The 24,823-nt window shown below is 38.3% G+C and overlaps 1 protein-coding gene across 1 annotated transcript; it reads left to right on the forward strand.

Annotated features, from left to right (window-relative positions):
- The first annotated feature begins 884 nt into the window (after positions 1-884).
- LOC119813739 (60S ribosomal protein L31-like) lies at positions 885-1,205 on the forward strand. Its single transcript, XM_038329155.1, has one exon. The coding sequence runs from the start codon at positions 885-887 to the stop codon at positions 1,203-1,205; it is 321 nt and encodes a 106-aa protein (XP_038185083.1).
- The last annotated feature ends 23,618 nt before the right edge of the window (positions 1,206-24,823 follow it).

Consider the following 24,823-nt stretch of genomic DNA (forward strand, 5'->3'; position numbering starts at 1 on the left):
TTGCTTAAACTGAAAACTGTTAATAAGTGGTAGAGAAAGGCCCTTATCTAGCCAACCACTATGGAATCACATTTGTAGGTATTACAATGTGCTATCTAGAACTTGAAATGATTTCTTCCCAGAGTGTTCCACCTATTGGTAATACACACTCTGAGAATAAGGTAAATGTATTAAAGCATTAAGAAAATCACTGTTTCATATCATATCAATCAATCGCTTTAGTTTATAGAGGTAACAACTAGTGGAAATTAAAAGAAAACTCACATACAGCATCTCTCTCTCTCTCTCTCTATATATATATATATATATATATATATATATATATATATATATATATATATGAATATATTGAAACTCTGATAAATTGGCTTAGATTTCAGCCTAGAATTGGTGAGCACTTCCAGTTTGCAAGCTTTTCGTAGTCAATGTCATATGGATAACCCTTATCTTGTTTAAACTTCTGATGTGAGAGTGTATCTAAGAATTGATGTATATGCATTTAATTCAATGGCATTGCTAAGGATAGCATTATAATGTGATGTCTCATTGAGCAGCAAAAGGATAGCTGGAGGACCAAGCATAACCTAGAGATACATGTTTAAGAGTTGATGGAAAGGAGGTTTACCTTCCATCAGAAGGGTGACAATCAGAATCACGAAGGACTCAGGTTATTAGTGTCACAGTTTTCTCTCAAAACTCATTAGCTTCTTTCCTCTAAGAGGATTTTGTTTGTTATATAGTTAGGATACATTTGGACACTATATATGATAGGCATATATAGTGCCTTATATAGCGCCCTTCTCCCCAGTATGCATATGCTGGTCCCAGGAACCTATTAAACATGTTAGGTTAAGAGGCAAAAGATAGAGCTTGGGCCCGGCAGAATGGCTCCGACAAAGGGTGGCGAGAAGAAGAAGGGCTGTTCTGCCATCAACGAGGTGGTGACACAAGAATACACCGTCAACATTCACAAGCACTTCCAGGGCGTGGGCTTCAAGAAGTGTGCTCCTAGGGCACTCAGAGACATCTGGAACTTTGCCGTGAAGGAGATGGGGACTCCAGATGTGCGGATTGATACCAGGCTCAATAAAGCCATCTGGTCCAAAGGAATAAGAAGTGTTCCATACCGTATCCAGGTACGTTTGTCGAGAAAACGTAATGAGGATGAGGACTCACCAAACAAACTTTACACATTGGTTACTTAGTTGCCTGTTACTACATTCAAAAATCTACAGTCAATGTGGATGGGAAATAACCTACTGAATCTCAAATAAAGTTGGAGAACTGTCAAAAAAAAAGAGGCAGAAGATAATTAAGATTGAAAAGAAACTGATGTTTTAGTCAGCTGACCTCAAGATAGGGAGACTATTTGGATTGTATCACTAAAGCGAGTATAACCCTAAAAGTCATTGGTATAGTAGGGGATGTGTATTAGAATCCCAGCAAGGTGGTGCCATGAGAGGACTTGTTCCTGCTGGCTATAACAACATAGGAGAAGCCCTGGACTAAAGAATGTGGATGACTTTTAATAACAGGAACTGGCAATTAGTTTTCCCCAGGGTTGCTAGAAAGGAAGCCACCCTCTCCCTGCATCTTAGACTTAGCCCTGTGAGTGCCAGCATTGACTTCTCACTTGTACAAAATAAAGATGTTGCTTTAAGCTACCCTGCTTGTTTGATATAGCAGTGAGAAGAAATTCATACTCCATGCTAAAGCTGATCTTAGAGAACAATTGGACTCCAGCATCAAATGAACTCAAGTGGTTCAGCTTGGCAGTATGAAATATTAGTTGGGGAAAGAATTCAGGACAGGAGGAACATAAAATCCAGATTCTTACTGGGTCAAGACTCAAGTAAAACACAAGAAATCACCTAAGGGAACAGAAATGAGCAAGGGGAGTGGGTGAATATTACAGGTGAGAGCATAGTTAATTATGGGGTTCTGTGTCACCCAAAACCTTGTTGGAGGGGAGGAAATATTGGTAAAGACTTGCAATATATTGTGAGGACAAAGCCTCATGTAAATTTACATTGGAACAGGAAAATAATTTCAGTTTCAGGGAGGAAATTGTCTAAGATACAGCAGCAAATACTGGTAAGCAAAAAAAAAAAATTCTTTGCTCCCGTTGGTTCCTCAGCACTATTTGTAAATCTCTCTGGTGCTTCCTCTTCTGTGTGTTCTGTTCTGCAGCATGGAGCCTTGCCTGACTCCAGAGATGCCTATGTAAAGGTGACATCTTGTGTTGCTTTGATGCATTGCATTGCCAGTTCTTCTACTGACATGCCTTCTGCATTGTAAACTCCTTTGCTCTCAGATCCTTCATCAAAGAGGGGCGGAGGAAAGACAGCACTAAATTCATTGTAACATAAAAGGATATGACCCACACTATAAAAATCATCAATCTATTTTCCAGGTTTTATACAGGTTATCTGATAGTGACAAGTGAATCATCCTCAGAGTTTATCTGTTCTTGAGATGGATTGTGAATTGGAGAGAGAAGAGTTTGATTTTCAAAATTAGATTTAGCAAGTTTTAGGAGCTTTCTTTAAAGGTGAAAATCCATAGATGGGAAACAACTGGGAATTAGCCCCCTTTTCTTAAGGATGTTTCTGAGAAATGCTATTGGTGTTGATGTGCTTGTGCTTCCAAGTGAGTATATTATCCTGTCTCACATTGTAAATTCACTTTACGGTGAAGTTTTATCTTTGATGCAACTATATTGAAATTTGATGATTCATTTTAATTAAGTTGCACATATACTACACTGTGAGGAAGAAAAATATTATACAAAGCCCTGGCTGAAGGCAACTCCTATATTGAAGAATAAAGTCAATAAGGAGTATGGAACAGGCATTTGACATCTCATTCATGGACAAAAGAATGGCCATGAAGAATTACCAGAGAGGACAATTTCTAGCAGTAGTTCCTGAGGACTAATCTGATGACATCTTTCTAGAATAATATGGAACAGAAAAGAAAATATTGGATTTTTTTTGGAAATTGAAAAAGAAAGGAAAGAAACGGCATGAACAGTGGCCATTGCAGACCAATAGTGAGAGAGAAGCCCAAGAACAAGCTCAAAAGAGGAGAAGTCGAAACAAATCTCAGGTACTAGTAAGAGGCCGAGAAGAGACTGCTGGGAAGAATCCCTGGAGAATAAGGAAAAGGTACCTCGATCAAAGATGGACAATATGAAAACTTCTTAAGTGAAGAGAAAAAATGGCCACTCAAAGAAGACAGACCATAGAAGTTTAGAAGCCTAGGAGAATATGATTGCAGATCCCCACCCACCATGCAGATGGGAAGGACACATGAGTAAGTCACAAGTAAGGACATCATTCCACTTATATAATGAACTGTGGCCTGGACAGACATAGCACTTGCTTGGAGAATTTAGCTCCCCAAAGATGTATAGCACCAACAAAGAAGTTCTGGACATCTTCACCTTGTCGTTTGACCTTGGCATGCGTCCCATCTGTTCATCCTGTCTCATGACTTGTAACTAGACGACAGCTGCCCCTTCATCCTGGTTGCTATGCAGAAGTGGCATGAGAAGATGTCGTTGTGCCTACTTCAGAAGAAATGTTAGAAAGCTTAAGACATATTTTGGGAGAAGGAGTAGTAGAGTCCATGCTTTCTCATCTAAGTAAAGAAAATCAGTGGAAGACCAATGTTCCTACACTACGTGCCCAGAGGAAGGAAAAACACTTACCTTCCCTCCTTGGTTAAAAAAGGGGTCAATCAAGGTCAGCATAGTAAAGGAGTTTGGGGCAGGCCACATGTTAAAGGTATAAAAAAAGCTGTCATCTTAATATGTCAATTCACACTTAGTTGTCTCACAGCGGTTGTGGGTCGACGACTGTGGAGTCACCTTTCTTTCAACTCCACCCTCATAAATCCAGGCACAATTCTCGCTGGTGAAAGTATGGTCGGTGGGCTGCAGGCTCCAAATCAAACTCCTCGAGTCAAATCCAAGCTTTCTGAAACACACCCCAAAGCTCTAGGACTGAAACAAAAGCCCGACTTGCTTTTATTACTGGTTTAGCAAAATCCTTGGATAAAGTCTAGAGGACCTTGAAATATAAAGTTCTTTAAGTCAAAAAGATAGTATAGCAACCTGTGCTTTCATGGGAATCGACGTCTATGATTAATATAGCAAATGTTTCCAGTAAATGGAAATGGCCTGTTGCTCCTTAGAAACTTCCAGGATCGTTTGATTGGCTGGCATGTGCAGTTCTCTGATCACTATCAGAGTGTCAAACTGAGTTCTTAGGCGTTTGCTGTCATCAAGTACTTGAATGGTAGTTTTCACTTGTTTGTTTGTTTGTAGGAATAGTTGGCCTGAAGCCCTTAGTGACACCTCTCTTAACTGACTCATCTGTGTATTTAGCAGTTCCTATTTTTGTATATCATCAGTTTAGTTTAGCTTCTTGAGCTATTTTCTTAGTCTCTGCAATTACATATAATTATAGAAAATAAATTATGTAAGTAGAGTCCAGATACCCGTTTTTTCGCATTATTATAATTATACTGCCTACTGGAAATAACATCACAACTACAAGAATAATCACAGATGCAAGGCAACCAACGTAGATCCACAGTTTATGGGTCATACAAGCACACTAATTGTATGGACTTAAGTCAAATCATATTAATTTTCCCAAAAGGCACCTGAGTGAAGAATTGTCATAGAATCCATGCATACTTCTTGGAGCAGACACCTGCCAAGAAGAGAAAAGAAAAAAAGAAACAAAAGAAAAGAGAGTGTGCTTTCTCAAATTCATTTTTGTCCTTGGGGCTAGGATCAATTCAAATGAGGGGTTTAAACAAAAGGGACCAATTATCCTCCTTGACTCAAAAATCTTCTGTTCATCTAAGTATCTTATCTACGTGTAACATCTTTGCTGGTCATATCACACCATTCAGAGATGGTCATTTCTCTCTTCATCCCTTCACTGTATTTGAATATGATCCCCATGTAACATCCACTACATTATCCCAGAATTATATCTTTAATCATTTCTTTAAATGGTTGTTTATATCCAGAAGAGGATGCCCTTCCCCTGGAAAAAAAGATACTACACTTTAATTACTTTACACTCCCTACTTAGCTTAGGAGTTGGCCCATAATAGGAAAAATCAATATATATTCTGTAGTAACTGATGTTATGGTATGAAGTTGGGTTAAGTTTCCCTGTCTTTCAGGAGGTGCACTTTAGCAAGGAGTTTAAAAGCAGGCATACGAAGTACGATGTTGTGAGGTGGAGTAAGGTTAGGAGTCATCAGAGATTTCATCTAATTAAGGGATTTCAAAAGGCTTCACAGAAAAGATGGTGCTCCAGATAGGACTTAAGGAATTAATAGGTTTTCAACAAATGGAGTGTGTTTGGAGGAGAGTAGCTATTTCAAGATAAATGAAAACAGCACGAACAAGGTAGAAGCAAATCTTACAGAATATCGAGTGAGACAAAGCGAAGCCAAAGTGAATGGAGGTTCATTGTAGGATGGCAATTAGATTTTATCTCATACACCATCTGTGACAACTGGCAGAGGCTACGCGCACTGAAAATCATTTCTGGGCCTTAGTTGAGTGCAGCAAGCAAGAATGTCATAACTAATTTTCAAACAAGTAGCCATGGATGCAGGTGTACCTCATTTTTGATTTAAGACATTCAAAGTCCATCATGTTTATGTAAATATGAGAACATCCCCCCACCATCTCTTTTGTCAGACCCTTAGGAGCAAGTAAGGCAAAATGGTACATGATACAGTGAAGGGGGAATTCATTAGTAAGAAAAAATCTTTATAAATAATTCTAATAAGTCTTGCCATGAAGGTTAATTACAGTGTGCTATTAGGTGGGAAGGGATTTGGCTTGACATGAGGCTTTAAGAAGGCTTATCTAGGCAAGTGGTCTCCCAGCTACTGCTGGAAGGATTTTCTTCCTTAACTGAAACTTTGGAAAGCTGATACCTTTGTAAGTGTGTTGGTTGTTGTGAATGCCCAGGGCCCCATATATAAAGTTTTAATATTTCTCTTTGTTAACATAGTGTCCTTAAACTAACTATCTTGATTAGTCATAAAAGCCCAATATGTATTTCTTCTTTAACAGTTCTTGCAGTGGAGACTCCTATCAGAGTCAGTATCCTCTGGGAAACTGAAACACAAATTCTTTTTCCTAAAACACACTGAGTTAGAAGGTTTGCAGGAAGAACCAAGTAAGTTGCCATTCGGCAAGCTTTTCTCAAGATTATGGAGAATTCTAAGTTATGTGGACCAGTTTTAAATGGCAATGAAGACACCGGAACATATGAACATTCTGGGAAGCAAAGAGTTATGAATAGATTACTCTCTGAGTAAAAATTATTTATATAATAAAACTTCATTGAAAAATTAGAATGAACAAGGATCTCAGTCATATGATGTTTAGATAGTCTATAAGGACACAATACCTAGATGGGGAGAAAAGGTGCTGTCTAATACCCCACTCACTTCTTCCAGAATGTCACAGAATTGGTTTGAAGAAGAAATCAAGTTTATTGTTCCTTCTGTCAGGAGTCCATCTGTAGGTCTTCATTTTTATGGGAATTCTTAAAGACCGGCATATTTGAAGAGATGTCCAAATAACATATAAGAAATCATGACAATGTCATAAAATATGCCCCCAAATGCTTAGTTCAAACAATAAATTAGGAGAATAATTATAAGTACCCTAAAATTCACAATTATAATTAGAAAGAAAAGCAATAAAAATTGTCAAAGATATCTTTCTTTTTAGACTCTCTAGTGTATTAGGAGTGTAGGAAGGGACCTGTTCAGTTTTTAGAACAGAAGTTTGGTTCTGTCAGAGGGATACTTCATGAATAAAAAATTCCGGTTTTTAGGAGACTCCGTGAGATTTGTAATTATTAAAGACAACTTGTCACATATTTGGCTTATTGGTGATTCTGAAATCAAAGTAATGCCAGTATCTGCTGAGAGCCTGTTAGCGGTCTCATACCCCATTCTGCTCCAGCTGACTCAGAAACTACTGGTTAGCAAAGGCCACACACTGACTCTGCGGGCTGGCTTCAGCAGTATAGGAACACTTACATCATCCAAGAGCAAAATAAAATCTAGAAAAATCTTTGGTAGGCCTGTGGCTAATTCCTAAATCTTTGGAGTCTTGGTGTCAACCCACGCAATTACTACATATTCACCTAGCATAAATGTAATAAGATGCAAGAGAAAATATCCTGAATGTTTCTCATAAAATAATCCAGCAAAAAAAGACTTAGAAAATCAAATAAGTACAAAAAAGTCTGTAATTTATTCATTTTATATACCTACCACAGTTTGCCCTCCATCCTATCCTTCTGTTCCTTCCATTCACCTCCCTTTTATGCCCACCCCTCCATCCACTCCTCCTCTGTCTCCATTCCAGAAGAGTAAGGCCTCCTGTTTGGAGTCAATAAAACATGGCATATCAAGTGTTGAGACAGGAATGAGATCCACCCCCCAAACACCTGTAAATAACGCTTTATCGAAGAAGAGTAAATGGTAACCATCTTATCTGGGTCCATTCTCCTTTGGTTCATCCTTTGCAGCATCTCTGATGGTAAGCACTGTTTACAGAGACCATTTTGCAGTGAGACCATGAAAAGAAGAAGCTAAACAAAATCTCCTTTATGTTAAATAGAAAAGCCTTAAAGGAAGATAAAGTATAATTAATTATAACTGAATTATGCACAATGAACTAGGAGCAATACACCATTGAAAAATGCAGGGATTATTGCCAGCCTTTTAACAGTAAGGCTGTCTACTATACTAGGAAAAATTCCTTAATTTTACAGTTTATGACTATGTTAATTCCCCAAACAGGTACTCAAGCTACATTTACGGTAACTGAAGAAAAATTTTGTCTGTCTTTAAGCATTGAAATTTGCATTTTCTAATGTCACATACATGGTAAAAATTGTCATAACGGGAATCAGTTTATCCAAAAGTAGATTTAGCCTACAACAATATCAACACTTTCATTTCAAACTCATTGATTTTTTTTTTACCTTAATGAGTACTGGAATATTAAAGTACAAAAAGCCCTATCTTGGTTGAAATCTTCTCACAACTCAATTTAATTTAATTTGAAATAGCTTTTTTACTGTCTCTCAAACTAAATTTAAGAAATCAACACAGCATTAACATGTTAATTAATAAGAGGTTCGGGGGGGAAGGTAGGAAATGATTAGTTGCATTACGATTCCTTCAGATTTTCTCTAGGAAGCTCAATTAAAGGGCTCTTCAGACATGCTTTTCTGAAAAGATGACAGCACATGGCGCATATTTTCAGGTATCTTGAGATGTGTGGTCTGACTTTCTTCACAGCATGGAGGCTGGCAGGTGGCTTTAATAATTGGCATATGTCAGTCAGATAGATAGGTAGACCAACATAGATAGATAGAGAGATAGATAGATAGATAGATAGATAGTGATAGATAGATGATAGAAAGATAGATAGATAGATAGATAGTATAGGATAGATAGATTAGATAGATAGATAGGATAGGTAAGTAGATAGATATGCTAGATAGATAGATTGATATATTGATAGACAGAGATGGATTGACGGATGGATAGATGGATGGATGGATGTATGTATGTATGTATGGATGGATGGATGGATGATACATATACATATCAGTCAGAAAAGTGGAGGACACATTTGCTGTATTCACTACAATAAGTGTCAATATTGTTTGGCTTGGCCAAGAAGGAAATTTTTATGTTTGTATTTTGGTAAACTGAGGCAAGCTACCATGGTTTGAATGAGAAATATCGGTCACAGGTGGATATATTTGATCTTGTTTTCCCCAATTTGTGGTGCTGTTTGGGAAGGTATGTCACTTTTAGAAGGTGGTGACTTGCTGGAGGAAATATGTCACTAGTGGTAGCCTTGAGGTTTCAGAGTTTGGCTCAGTTTCCTATTCTCTTTCTGTTTACTGAGTGTGCATGAAAATGTGATCAGCCAGCTTCCTGCTCCTGCGACTATTCTTTCCCTGTGTGCTGCCATGCTCATCCTACCCCATCTATGACAAACTCTAGCCTCTGGAAGCCATAATTCCCAATGAAAGCAAAAGTATGGGTTTCAATGTTCATAAAATGTGTTAGGTCTTTCTCTTTGTCCAACTGTCTTTCTCTTAATACCTAATCAATGACTATGCCTTAAAATAATTTAGAATGATTTAGAACTTAAACATCCAATTTTAGATAAAATATCATCAACTATCAAGACGAAAAAAATACAACAGAAGCTCACTACGTAAGTGGCGCTCAAGATATGAGTCTATTACCCTTCTAGAAGCAGGTCAGAGACTCAATGCCACTCTTTTTCCAGCCAATGAAAACAGTTCATCAAATGGCATTTTAACAAATGATTTGATCCTCAAGCAATAGTTCTGGCATCACGGGGAAAGCTTTGAAAATATGTGGCCTCTAGATCCTTTAACCAGAAACTCCATCTGTGGAGCCAGATTATTTAGCAAATCCTTCAGGTGAATGGTATAGGCCCAATTTGAGGAGTACTGAATTAGAGAATTACCCATATATTAAGGCTGATGAGTTGGCTTGGGGAGACAATCAACAGGTTTAAAGCACTGCCCTGTAAGCTTGGTGCCCTTAATTTGGATCTCTAGAAACCACATAGACGGGTATAAGTAGTGGAAGCATCTATAATCCCAATGAGCACTTAGAGAATATGGGAGCCAGAGAAGGGGGAGGTGCCCAGGAGCTCCCAGGCCACCCTAACCTGTATTATGCAAATATTAAGAGACCATTAATGAAGTGAGGATTGACACCAAAAGTTGGTTTTAACCTAGACACACACAGACACAAGAGTGAGTAGTTACTTTTATGTATGGCAGGCTAGTATTCATAAGATGGGATCTTTTCAATTAAGTTTAGTTTTGAATTCGTATGACAGAACCAGGCATACAACATATATTCCATATGAAATAGTAGATAATATATTTCTGTGAAAAGTTTCCCATGAAATATTATCTGAAAGTTTTAATTGCAACAACATTATTTAATATAGGAAGGAAGGTTTTAATGATAAATAGAGCAATGTATTATGGGGTTTTTATATTTAAGGATATATAGGAATAAATGAACATAGATAACCTGTACCATGTCAGCAAGAAGAGTTCTCAAGATATTCTCATAATTTACCTATGGTATGACCACTTATGATTTCACTTAGTTTATCGTAAGTGGATCCTAAAAATAGAAATATAAATGTCAGTCTACGCAATATAAGTGTTTGTGAAAACGTGTGAATAAATATATGTGCTATATTCCTGTATAATGTTGAAATTTCATCCTATTTAATAAACAAATGGCTATTTAGACAATTCTGTACTGCTCTAAGGGTTTGCATTTATTATAGTAATCCATTATTAAAGTGCAATCCCCAGTACTCCTTAAGTGGTCTAGATGATTAGAATTATTAACTGTTAATGAGTCTTTGAGTTATTATTTTAAAGAAATCAATAATTGGACATGTTTCTTGATCTTCCTTTTATTTTAAACACATTCCAGAGCCCCTTTCAGCTTAATCGTCGTGCTGTCAATCAGAGGGACACATGCAGAGTCATGAGGCTGGCAGAGTTTGGATGTGATAAAAATATCATGTCTCACTATCACAGCTATAAACAGAATAAGAAATGCTACATGCTTTTCCTTTGCTCTTGACACTCCGCAAAGACGGGTATAGTAAGTAGGTTGCAAACATCATAGTTGTGGTTTGTTTGTATTAAATTAACTGAAAGTCCCTTAATTTTGGAACACTCCCCAGTGTTTAGTTTATGCTGTATTCTTTTCACAAGGCTTGATTGCAGCATAGGGTTTTAATGCTCATCATCAAGTTGTCTGGACTTAGAGTCATCCAGAAGACAAGCATTATCAACGAGAATATTCTCAGAGAGATTTAATGGTAGAGAGAAGTCCCCACTCACAGGTGGCTTGGGAGTCGAGACTACATAAAAATAAAATGCAGAAGAAACATGGTGATCCTGGAATTTTCTGACTCTGCTCCCTGACTGCAGATTCCATGAAACAGCCACCTCCCATTCCCATAGCCATGCCTTTGCCACCATGACAGATGTGTATTACAGAGAACATGACAAAAAGAAATAATAATAACACCTTCTTCCATTAATTGTGTTTTATCAGGTCATAGGGAGAAGAAAACTATACAGGAATTTATCAAAGCAGTTAGCCCAAAACATGTTGACATTGACATATTATAATTCCCTTCTTATTTAAATCACAGTGAAGTCCCAGAGATGTTAAGTAACTTGTATGGATGCCACAGCTGTTAAGGATCGGAGAAGGGATTCAAAGAAAAACTCCTACCTTCTGTTTCCTGTGAATCTTAAACATGAAGCATTGGTTTAATGGTTTATCACTTTTTTTATATTCCAAGAAATGAGTTTTTTTAAAAAGCATTACAGCTGTGCAAAAGAAAATTTTGACATTTTAAAATATGCCCCAATTCTTGATAACTGAAGTAACTGAAATTTTGGAGAAAAGGAGAAATCCTTATAGAAATATAGCTATCTGCTCATAAACAGATATAATCATGCTAACAGGCAGGTCATTTAATAAATGAGTACAGGTTTTGATAGGCTCATGGAGGAAAATTTTTAAGATGTATTAGTTGGAAAACACTAAGTCAAGAGACAAAGGTTTTTGTTTATTTGTTTGTTATTTTTAATGGTGCTGACAACTGAATCTAGGGTCTTCCACACATTAGGGGAGTATTCCTACAAGGAGTCTGAAGGATCCTTTAGCATCTCGCTGGTGTAGATAGTCTACACATAATAAACTAAATTAGCTCACACCATTTTTTCCTTTTTTTATATGCTTAGAGAAAGCTGAAAAACCATTTGGGAAAATAGACTGCAGACTTAGAATATGAAAACAATACCCCTTTCTTACAGATTTAACTTCTCATGTTTATATGGATGAGGCTCCTAGAAATGGCTGACTTGTGTGTGATTATCTGCTGTCCATATTAGAAAGCCTTGCCCACACAGTAGGAAAGGCTCCACTAATTGCTCTCTCAAAGCCTGGGCCCAGTGAGAGCTAAGGGAAGAAGTGTGTCAGAAGCATCACTGTAGTAATCACTTCCCACCTAACAACCTGAAACTTAGATCAGACCTCAAGTTTGTGTAGTTTTGAAGGTGTTTATCAATTTCTCTGTGCTTTAAAATGAAATGTTTTCCCACAGGCTGACAAGGGTTCCATTTTTAAGCAGCCCTGGAAGATCGGATGCTCTTGAGTGTTTATCCAAACTGACAAATGTGGTGTAGAACTTTCACTTGCTGTGAATGCCAGAAATAAGGACAAGCCTAAAAGTTGCTTTCCCTACAAAACGGAATTGGCTAAAATGGAACAATTTCATGTTTTCTTATTGAGAAAAATTGTCAAAAATTAGGATCAAGAGGAAAACGCAGGTGGACAGAAAGACCAATTTAAAACATGTGGAAAACCATGCCTTACGTGACTTTGATTAGAGAGACTGTGCTTGACACTTGAATGGAGGGCATTGGCTTCACCATAGTGCATGGATGCAAAACTAATTGTCACTTATTGTGCTAATGGTTCTTTTTCTAGAAAGTGAAGGACATGCCCACATTTTGATGGGCTAGCATGATAAGCCATCATAGAGGGACAGATAACTCATCTCAACTTTCTGTCATCTACCCATTTCCTTCCAAGGCATCACGTTGTTCCACTCCTTACTTCCGGGTTCTTCTACCTCTCTTGCCTGCTTATTCTGATTGTGTCAACTTCCACAGACTGGGAATCATCTGGTGCTCAGTTCTCTATATTTTTCCCTGTGATTCATGCTTTTTCCTAGCCTGACTTAATCATTCTGATTTTAAAAACTATTCTACTCCATTATTTCTTTTCCTCCATGACTTCAAAGATAGAAAGAAAGACTGTTACTTAATTAACTTGTTCTGATTAATTACAAGACCTGAGTTGTATGACAGATAACCTTCTGGAAAATTGAAGAAATATCATTCCATAATTAATCCTTATACAAATGACCATGCTGGACCTGTAAAATTATGTTATTTTACTAAACGCCAGGAAAAGTGATTTGAAGGGCACAGTCCTGAGGTCATATCTAAATGACCAGTTGGTACACAATCACATACCAGACCCAGCAGTAGCTCACACTGCAGCACTTACTGTGCGCTCTCAGTGGCTGTGGGGTACTTCACTCACTCACCCAATAATCCTGTCTAGTAGATATAATTGTTTGACTCTAGAGTTGAAAAAATATTAGAAACCACTTACCGAGGGTAGAAAAACTAATATGAAAAAGTAAGTACCTATTATTTAAGATTGAAAAAGTATAAAGCTACTACTTTTTTTTAAATGTTTGTTCTGTGTCTTCTAGAGACCGGTGAAGAGGCGATATTAGAGCAAGCTAACAGAAACCCAGGTAAGACCCATGTGAGTTAGAAAAGTAATAAGAAATGGGAATTAAGGATCACAAGATGGCCTAAGCGGTGGATAAGATACAGAGGAAAAAGAAGAGATAATGAAGATGAGGTTCTTTGGTTTACACTTTTGTCCATGGTCCATCTGTCAATACTCCTAGCACAGGCTATGCAACACAACAGCATTAATAGTTCATTGCAGTTTGTCTAATGCCCCTGAAAAGCTTTTCCCTTTGGATTTGTCAGGTTTTTTTTATACTTGTCAATAAAGATTCAGGTTTTAGTAATAGCTAACTTGCCCTAAGGGTTCAGCAGCCTATTCTGAGAGTAAATTCATGTGCTAGAAATCACTGTTGGTTTACTATTAAAATTGAAACAAACACACAAAATGTAGTGTTTTACCTTGTAATGTGTCCTTTTATAAAATATATTTTAAAATGTAGCCCTATTAAAATGTTAAGATTAATTAATTGTCTAAATAAGCCGGATTCTAAATTGTAATTAACTTGTCTCTAAAACATCTACAATAAGGTTTAGAGGTCATTCAGTCAGAGGTGTTTATTTAATATTCGAGATATGGCAGACACGGAAATTTAGGTACCAGGAACAGATTGCACAGATAACAGATTTCAAAATCTTGGTGTTATTATTATTAAAGTCATTACCAAACCAATAAAATATACAGATAAATAAGGAACTTGGACCCAATACTAACACAATACCCATAATAATGAGTGGCGAGAGAGGAGAGAATGAGAGAGGGAGAGAAGAGAGGATGAGAGAAATAAAACTCTAAGTGACATGATTATGGTGATAATTAATGAAATGAAGTTAACCTATACCTAATCTTATAAGTCTTTTGAGTCAGTGATCAAAATATATTGCTTATTGAAACAACACAGACTGAAAGAAATACACACAGACTGAAAGAAATATACATGCTTTGGGAAAAAATTCTGATGAGAGGAGCCAACATCTCTTGGGTTGTCCACTGGGACAAGGACACTGATTGCAGCCACCTTTTCACAGCAGTTGATAGACCTTAGGCATGTGCCAGTGATTTAATAGAAAGGTTACATAGCAATGTTTAACCCAAAGACTCTGGAATAGCACTCCCGGTCTATGAATAACCCATTCCAGAGGTTACTCAGTAGTGTCCCATACTAACAGTACAGGTCTGGCTACAAGCTCAGCAAGGCTACTGATATTTAAGGGACACAGTGAAAAGATGAGTTGAATAAAAGATTATTAATGGTCAGATTTAGGTGTCATAAAGGCAGAATGAAAGACAACATAGGGCAGTCTATCAGTATTATTAAAGGAAGAGGGCCTCAGCAGGGTTAAGAAAAGTTGAAAAAGTCAGAATAAGTGAAATGGAGACTACTGGATTGTCACCTGCAAGGCCAACAAAAACACATCAAAGAGGTCATGTGGGATAGTGATAAGTGAGCTACTGAAAATCAGATTCCCTAAATTAAAATCCTGTCGGTATGACCCTGCTAATTGTGTGAACAAAGCATGTTATTTAATTTCTCTGTACATCGTTTTATTATCTGAAAAACAGTATATAATTCCATAACATAGCTTATGCCATGTCAAAAGGGGGTAAGGTGTTGAAAAAACTTAAGAAAACACCCAGAGGCACCTTATACGATAAACACTTATGAAATATACCAATAGGCAAGCTTACATGGAGCCTGAACTTACTAGCAATGTCTAGCATCCAGTGTTGTCAGGACCATGTAGATAGGCAGTGGGCTGGACAGGAAACCTGGCCAAGCGTGAGAGCAGTACCCTCTTTCACAATGGTATTATGGTCCATGGGTGTGGACTGGACTAAGAGCAGTTGTTTATCGTATCGTGCCTTTAGTATTCCTGATTACTGCAGAAAAGAGGGTGGTAAGATATATTAGCCTTAGCTTACATTGTCTTTGCAGATGCTGTCTGTAAGTTATATAGAAAGTAGATTCATTTCTAGACCACACCGTATGCTACAGTTCCCATTCTGTGTTAGAAAAAAACCAGGGTTTTCCCCGGGTATCCTGATCCCAGTTCTCTAATGTCTCTCGCTTCCATTGTCCCTTAAGTTGGCAAAGGTTCTGGAATGGAAAAAGGGCATTTCAGAGATAGAGCATTAAATGTGTTCTTCTTCTTAGTGTTCACCCAGTATAGTAGCATACTTCCAATGATTATTTTAAAATAAGGCAAGACAATATTCTGAAAGCTCATAGAATAATGTTCTGAGATATAGTAAGTAGTAGTTAAGGATTTGCTAGTATATATGTAATGAAGAAGGAAGGTAGCAGAAATCAATTAGTTTTGTGTGCTGAAACATGAAGACAATATAAATAGGACAATACAGGCAGTTGGGGAGGAAAGTTGTTCCGGGAAGATTGGCAAGTAGACAGTGAGGGTTAGAGCTGAAGAAGTCTGAGCTTCTGTTGTTTGATTGGCTTAAGACAGATGGCCAAAGTTTGACCACAGTTTTAGAGTTAGAACATTAAAAGTCTTAACCCTGTTCCACCAAACCGCTTAAGTCTCTACGGAACAAAAACTAGTTATAGAACACGGACCCCTCATGCCATTAAAACAGGTTGTCACATGAGCAAAGGATTATAATGATGGGATAATTGCAGTAGATAGACAGGGCAGAATCAGAGTTCCAAGGATCAGGGAGTAGACCACCAAGAAATATACCAAATATTCACGCACTTGTGATGTGAGCGGAAGGTCTAAACTTCCATTCATTTGTCCCTTTACCCCATTCAAGCTCTTTGTGACGAATTTCCAAAGATAAACGTACAGTTCTCCAGAGAGTGACAACCAAGCATAGCAGCATACTGACCTGCATTTACTCCTCCGTTCTTCAGTCACCGAACAATTGAATTGTTTCATTTACAGGTCCTGAGAGTAAGGACACAATAAAATAAGATTGTTCTAAGATGTGAGGATATGTGGGAGGAATGTTTACAAAAGAATAGAGAGACATGGAGAAATGCAAGATGTAAGAAAGGGGAATTCTTGTCCTCATATAAGGGAAACTTAAGAAGTAACATCCAAAACATAATAGTGGCTTAATTCTTTCACAGAACATTTGACATCATAGGTGAATAATCAGAAGGTAAGAGAAGGACCTAGATTTTCTCTAGAAGAGAAGGCACTGCATATGCAAAAGGCAGAAGCATTTTCAGAATGTTTCAAAATTGCATGACATGGAGGACCAGTTAGATGACATAGAATAGTCTCAGGAATTTGGAGAGTAAGGGAACAGGATGCAAGAGGACATATACATAGATATTTATAGATTACATATATTCATAGATGTATGCATATGCATACACACTCTATATTTAATGGACTATTTTATAAGCCCTTTAAGATGCAGAGCCAATTTAAGAGAAAGGTTCCTTTTCTACCCTTTCTACCACATCTCCTACTCTCCTCATTCTTAGCGTCTACCAATGTCAATAGCTCCACCAGGTCGGTCGATTGTTATCATTCCATTGTATCTACAAAATCTTCAATGACTCAGTTTCTTAAGTTTACATTAGGGTTTATCCTTGATGAACTTCTATACAGTGGACAAGCATGTATGAATATGATGATGATGGTGTTGGTGGTGATGGTGGAGGTGATGATTGGTGTGTGTGTGTGTCTGTTGTCGGTGTGTGCGTGTGTTTATAGTATCACACAGGGCATCCTCTGTGCATTCTTCATTTTTTATAGGTCTTTGTCAGTGTCCGTGGTACATAGAAAAATCCTGTCATCCCACACTGACAAACACAACAAGTGAGAGTAGTTTTGCAGAAAATGTATAAACTGAAGAAATGTACTCTAACATTATTTTTATAAAACCCTTTATTCAATGGAAAAGGAAAAGGAAATGGACCTCAATAAATCTCTAGGTTTCCATGGCTTGAATAGAAAAAAAATCAAGCTTATGAGATTGTATGAGCAACCTGGATCAGGCAGTTATATTACCAGTCCTCCTATATCAACCTTCCTTCTCATGATAAAATGCTTCCCTTATTTTTTCTGAGTTATAAAGAAGGACTCTTCTCCTTCTAGGAAGTGAACTGTAGAAATCAAACCTGACCATATTCTACTCTTCATCTATTTGAGTCTATGTATTCATAATAAAGATATATGTGATTCTCTGCAATTATTTGTTCAAATGAGATATATCCAACATTAGAGCAAAAGCAGAGATTATTAATAACTTAAGGAATATTTTCTTCTTTCGTTTCATTGTTTGAAAAGTTATCCTTTCTGAAAATGCTTCTGGAAGCAAGGGAAACATTTGCATATTTTATATATACATTCATGTATACATAGTCATATATGCACACATATGATACCAAGTAGACTCAAGATATGCCAAAGCAAATGCTTATTATCATAATTAGATGATATGGTGATCAAGTATTACATCCACAAATTTCAAAAAAAAAGAACCGCTTGATCTTTATGCAGTACTACCTTAATGTGTACAAATATGTTAGGCATATTTTCTCTCAAAACATCTCTGAATTAAGGGAAGTATATTTTATTAATGATATTAAATAAGCCTATCTATGAGAAAATCAGTTTATTGTATCACTGAAAACTTAAGCTTGTTTCTTCTTGCTTCCAATAGTCCTTTTTTTTTTTATTCAATGGTCCTTTTTGACACAGACAAATGAGTAGCTGACTATGACTGCCACGAGCGATGGTATTAAGTGGCTACTATATACAATGACAGTGGAAGTTTCTTTTGTTCTTAAAAAATTCAACTTCCTTTGATCAAATAAATCTTTTCAACTAAATATTAAACATACAATTTAGAGACTTGGGTATTGGAAAACTGTGATTTCATATTTTTTGTCTTGATCTGAAGAATAAGTTTGATAATTTAGATAAAAACTGGTAGTACACTTTTTGGTCCTAGTGAAATCTTTCCTTCTTATGACTGACCTTACAAACATGAAGATCTACGCTATTTCTCAGTCCTTAAAGTATGCAGAAGAGTTTTGAGAGCATGGGTTTTTTATAATATAAGGTTTTATAAGTGAGGTATTTGTCAATATGTTCTGATATAGACACAGCCCCCCAAATTACACTAGTTTTAAACACATTTAGAACATGTTTATTTCTCATTTCTGATAAGGGCTTTCCCATCCTGCTTCTTTTTGGTTAGAAAAGAGACCATGACCAATTGAAGACTGGATTACCATGCTTCTGCATGAAAGCAACACAAGCATTACTCCAGCTTTCTACCAATAGCAAATCTCAGGTGATTTACACTTGGAGACTACAAACCTACTTTGTGCTCTACTGACTGCTCAAATCCCCCTTTCAATTAATTGGAAGGCAGATAATTAGGAAATAAATGATAGTTTAAAGAACAAATGCCTTCCTAATAACCAGGGCTATCAATATTCAGGAAAAGTTTGTTAGCTTCTCTGGTAAGAATCAACAATTCTATCATGAACACCTATGTGCAAAATCCAAATTTATAATCCCCAAAGAGTCATAAAGCTGCACAGTTCCTCCCCTCTGCCTGCCAGGGATTCGGGGAACTCAGAAAAGACAGGGTGCCACAGCACATCAATTTGATAATAAGGCTGGAGAAATGTGATTTTCAAAGCTTGAACCCATCAGACTGATTCTAGTGTTTGCCAGCTCCTGTTTCACATATAATTTTTCAACCAGGACAGGATGACAAAAAAAACCTGCAGAAATGTGTCTGAGGTGTTAATATGGAATGCAGGTTCAGATGGCAGATGGGTTTTGTTTTAGAAGCAATGAGATTGCCACACAGAGAAAGGCATTTAAAACATTACCCTAAGCTAAACAAACACCACTTTCCAAGGTGCCTCATCATTAACCTTGGAATGCTGATATGCCCAGGGATAGAAAAACAGAAAACAACAGGATGACAGGCTAGAGAGAAAAGGCACAGAATATTCTAGTGGTGTGTGTGTGTGTGTGTGTGTGTGTGTGTGTGTGTGTGTGTGTATGTACACACACAGTTTTGGGGAGAGGGTGGAGAGACAAAGAAAGGCACACTCCACACTTTCAGTATATGTAGGAGTCTTAGAACATTCAATTGAAATTGAGCAAATAAGATTATAAAGTTATAGTTTCATCTCACTTTATTCTAGTTATCTAAAGGAACCATGAAGACTGGACAGGTCAGTCTTAGCAAACAGCCACCGCTCCCTGCTTAGGCCCAATACTGGTGGTGATCTCAGTTTCTATTCTTAGTAGCTTTCCCTATTTTGTCCTCAAACATTCCAAATAGTCATTATTGCTAAAGTCTAGATGTGGCTCCTCCTTTGCTCTACAGCTGTCAGCCTCTGGGATCGATTCATGCAGAGACCATTTCTGCACCACCCTGTCTTTCCAGCTCAGAGAATGGAGTGTTTGTTTTTAGCCAGTGAGCCAGCCCCATTGCTGTTTGTGTCTGTCATGCCATACACCAACAGTTTGTATCTAACAAAAACCAGAGATGCTTAGCCTCTGCCAGGAACTCATTCACTCCCAGTGCTAGTTGAAAAAACACAACTGTGGGCCGGCGAGAGGATCTGGACAGTCCCTTGGTGGTAGCAGATGGATCTGGTCTGGGGCTCTGTTCCTGATAGCCAGCTTCCTCTTCACGTCCTCCCCTTCCTCTTCTTGAACGCAATGGATGGCTTTCCAATGTTTTAAAGGGCAAAATGGTTGCATGCACGAGGCTTTCTCCCATCCTACACTGACAATGGAAGTGTTCAGAGAGAACTGCCGTGTCTGTCAGATCGTCACTACTGTGTTTGTCCGACCATCACTTTTCGTCCTAACAGGAAGGCTATCAAGAAGGAGGGACTCGCTGCTTCTCCCACCTAATCCACACTGCTGTCCGTGCCTTTTCCTGCTGTTCTTTTAATGAGGACCTCCAATTAAACCTTTTACACCTTAGATCCCAATTACATGGAAATCCACAACCTTTCCAAAAAGAGTCTAAGCACCAACATAAAGACCCACTCCATTCCGAATTCCTACTAACTGGTTTAGGGTCTTGACATTGCCTCATAAGACGATTATAGAGCGCCTGAAAGACAATCCTGGGTATAAAACCAAATGTCCCATGTGCATTACAATTGCCAAAAAAAAAAAAAACCCCTTTCATCGTTTTATTAATTGTATAATTAATGCATTCTGTGTACTGATAAGAATAATGCCGTGTAATTAATTTTTAAGAATTAAAAACTTGCCTTTATCCAGCCTCATGGTCTACTTTCGTGTTTATAGCTGTGAATATAAATCCTCTTATCTAATTATAACATGACTGGTTTCATTGTTGAGACAAAGCAGTCCTTTGTCATTTCTTATTTGATTATGTAATATTTATTTTATTATATTAATTATAATCGGTGGAGAGAAAAAAAAGAGAGCCAAGGACTTAAAATTTTTAGACTTCGGAGGCTTATCAGAAAAATGCCATGCTGTTTTGGATAAGGTGTGATATTTCATTTGTTTTCTGTGTCTGTTTTTGTCTTTCATGATTACCCATTCTGTTTACCAAAAGGCTCAATTAGCATTTGAATAGTGAGCCCGAGAGCAGACAGGTTGAGAATTCTCCTAGAACTAATTTGGCAGTCCTTCTCCTTTCCCCCTTCTCCCTTCATAGTCTTTTCTTTGCCTCTAATCAAGCTGCAGTTATTAAAGCTAGAATAAAAGACCTGATTTTCCATTACATTGATGCATGCCGAACAGAGCCTTGATTTGCTTTTTCTTTCAGCAATGCTAATTGGACTCAAAGGAAATATTTAGTTTATAATAGCGAATGAAGAATTCATTTAATTTTAAGGAAAGGGAAAATCGGCAGTGGAACTCTCCGGTTTATCCATACATATATTTCTTCTTGCAACTGTTCATTTCCTTTCAGTGTGCTTGTCTTACCGTTTCCCACAAATATCCCGGTTATTTAATTATCAGTGCTAACGACCTTAGGTACACCTGACAGGTTGAAATGCCTCATCTCTACTTGGGAACAAAAGAGAGGAATAAGCTGGGAAATCTGGTTTCAGCTATATTGATCAAAATACAAGAAAGAACTAATTTCCACACTGTGGTTTTCACGTGAAATTAATAACTAGATATCTTGCAGGCTAATCTCTCATCTCCCATCACGTTCTTCATCAGAACAACAGTCTGGTGTTGTCCGTGGAGAATGCAGACAAAAGGGATCAAGTCACTTGGGTTGTCTGTATCCTTCACTGCTCATATGCAGGGAAGCACTTGTTGGTATCATATTAAAATGTCCCATCCTGTGCTGTTCCTCATCACCAGTAAGACTTCAATCCTCACGTTGATAATAAATTACAGCACTGAATAGGGTCAATTAGTAAAGTAACGGAATTGCTGCTTCAAAGAATGAAAAGAAAAAATTGTCCCAGTGGGAGGGGAGTTTTGATTCAGCAACGTACAAATACACTGCCATTGAGATTTGATGTCAATGTTTAAAACAAATTCTTCATACCATGAAATACATTTTCTTCTCCATGCCCAAGTATGAAATGTCCAGGAATGCTGAGTCAGTTTAAAGTTGTTTTCAATTTTATTTTCTGTGTATCCTCTAAATACAGATTTTCCAGAAATTCCTTTGTTCCATAGGGGTGGAGCAAGACTGCTTTTAAACACATATAATTAGCATCTGCACAGTTCTTAGGGTAGGATTTTCTTAATACTCTGGTCATTTCTGTATGTTTTATTTCTAGAGGGCACCATGGCCAGATCTCTGGGCCTTTGTTACACTCTTAGTGTTCCTTCTGCCTCCACATAGATGAGCATTTAGGTTTTAGGATTCATTGTTAACTGCTCGATGCATCTGTATTATTCCCTTCTGACAGGCTTAATTTGCATAGCCACATCCTTGCTCTACGGAAACATGGCTCATCATATAGGCCTGTAGTGATGAGGCAAGCAGGCCTGCTTTTCGTCCCACCCGACTCCCACATGGCTAGCTTTACACCCGAAATAACAACACACAAATTGTATTCATTTAAACACTGCTTGGCCCATTAGCTCTAGCCTCTTACTGGCTAACTCTCACATCTTGCTTAACCCATTTCTATTAATATGTGTAGCACCACAAGACCGGGAAAGATTCAGCATGTCTGACCTGGTGGCTGGCTTCATGGCGACTGTTTCACTGCCTTCTTCCTCCCAGCATTCTGTTCTGTCTTCCCCGCCTACCTATGTTCTGACCTATCAGGCCAAGCAGTTTATTTTTTTTTTTTTATTAATTAACCAATGAAAGCAACAGATAGATAGAAGACCCACCTATATCATAGGCCCTATGGAACTTTTCTCATTTTGGCTAGACTTTTTCCTGGGGAATTTAACTAAAGATGCTGGAAACTGGTGTGAGCCTGTCTCATTCATCATTGCCAAGCCGTTGTCTAGCACTGTGCCTGGTAGAAGGAACACAAGATACACAAGTCAGACACATTGCCTGGAGGCAAATGATTTCATGACTGGCTCCCATTGGAAAAGTCAAACACATAAGGTGGAGTTCCAGCCCACTTTTGGCTTAGCTTAAAAATGGTTTTACATTTCGATTTCATTAAGGTTTAATAGCTCATAAGGTACAAATGCTTATATATTTGTGGAAAATGACATTAAAGTACATAGATGTGTTGTCATTATTTAAGACGTCTCCATTGTTGGTAGGTCTTTATTTGAAAGCCTGAATCTCTTTCCCGCCTCTAGACAGATGCTGAAATCTAAGGAACAGAAAAAACTTCAATCTAGACACCTCTGAACCGGAGTCCCCTTTTGCAGCTGCTTGTGTTGTGTCCCCTCTAGGAGGTCTCCAAACACCTCATCAACAGCTTGATATACCTGATCTCCCTATTTCTTCCTAGGAGAACGCCAGGCTCATCCATCCACTTGGATTAAGCAGAGGTCGTTGTTGTTGTTATTGTGTTTTGGTTTTATTTTAATTTTACATACCTACCAGAGTTTCCCTTCCCTCTCCTCCTTCTGTTCCCTCCCCGCCTAAGCGCAGGCCTTAAAGCCTCCTGGATCAACTAACTATGGGTGTGCTCATATCCAGTTCTGAGTGTTACTCTACTCCCACCTCTTCTCCAGGCTCCTCAGGTCAACCATGACCTCCAGCAGCCTCCGGAACTGACTCACTTCCATCAATTACCGCCGGCGCCATGCTTCAGCTCAGTCCCACAAAGAAGTGAACTTTCTATCGTCGCAAAGGGGCATCTTCATGGCTTAAAAGTCTGTACGCCGGTTGCGTCGCTTTCAGGTTAAAAATACAACTTGTTAGCCTCGCCTCCAAGACTCCGAGTTCTCTATCCACATCTCCCTCTCCTGCCTTATGTTACAGCATGCTCTCACTAGCTCTCCTGCGTTAGCCGTGGGTCTAAAAGTCCTTGCCTATTACTTACAGGTGGCCGTGAGCAGAATCCACAGAAGAAAATTCAAGGAGAAAGATTTGCTTTTTGTTTACAGGTTTCACAGGTTCAGCTCTCAGTCCTTGGTTCTTGGTTCAGTTACTCTAGGTCTGGGGCCCTGCAAGGAGCCTGTGACAAAGTCTATTCCCGCGAAGGAGAGAGAGAAGGGAACACAGGACAAGACACAGTCACCAAAGGCATGTCCTCAGTGACCTACTTCCGCTTTCTACTCTATGTTCCCAAGTTATTGGACTTTCCCAGATTATTGTCTTAAGCCAGGGCCCAGGAGTTCAGCACATTAGAAGGAGCAGCCATTTCCCATTTAAACCAGAACGTTCAACTACTTGGCACAGGCTTTCCTTTGCCATACCATACTGCTTTGGTGTGTTCAGTTCTTCGCACCTTTTTATGTGATTATCTGTGGAACCAGTGCAAGTGCATGTGTATGTTCGTCTGCATGTGTATGCCTATATTTGTGTGGAGGAGCATGGGTATGTGCCTTTGTGTGTTTGTGTGTGTGTGTGTGTGTGTGTGTGGTTCTCGAGTGTGTGCATGTGGAAGCCCAAGGTTGACATCAGTAGTTTCCTTGATAGGTCCCCTTGAACCAAAAGAGCTTACCCATTCCTGCTAGTCCAATAGCTCTCTTGTCCCAGGGACACTCCTGTGTCTGCCTCCAAGGTGCCAGGATGACAGATGGCCACTGGCATACCTGTACAACTTTTACACATTTTCTGGGGGAATCTGGGCTTCAGTCCTTATACTTATGACACAAACACTTTATCATTCACTAAGTTGTCTCTCTGGGTCCTGCTTTCAACAGAATCAGTTTTCTTGATCACCCCGGGCTACCGGAGAGGAGCACCAGTACACCCCCAGAGTATTGACACTCAGTTCCCAGTC

The sequence above is a fragment of the Arvicola amphibius genome, chromosome 4 (genome assembly GCF_903992535.2).
Source record: "Arvicola amphibius chromosome 4, mArvAmp1.2, whole genome shotgun sequence".
Taxonomy (NCBI): domain Eukaryota; kingdom Metazoa; phylum Chordata; class Mammalia; order Rodentia; family Cricetidae; genus Arvicola; species Arvicola amphibius.

What these genes read in the sequence shown, in the direction of transcription:
- LOC119813739 (XM_038329155.1), top strand. Translation starts at nt 885, where the DNA reads ATGGCTCCGACAAAGGGTGGCGAGAAGAAGAAGGGCTGTTCTGCCATC.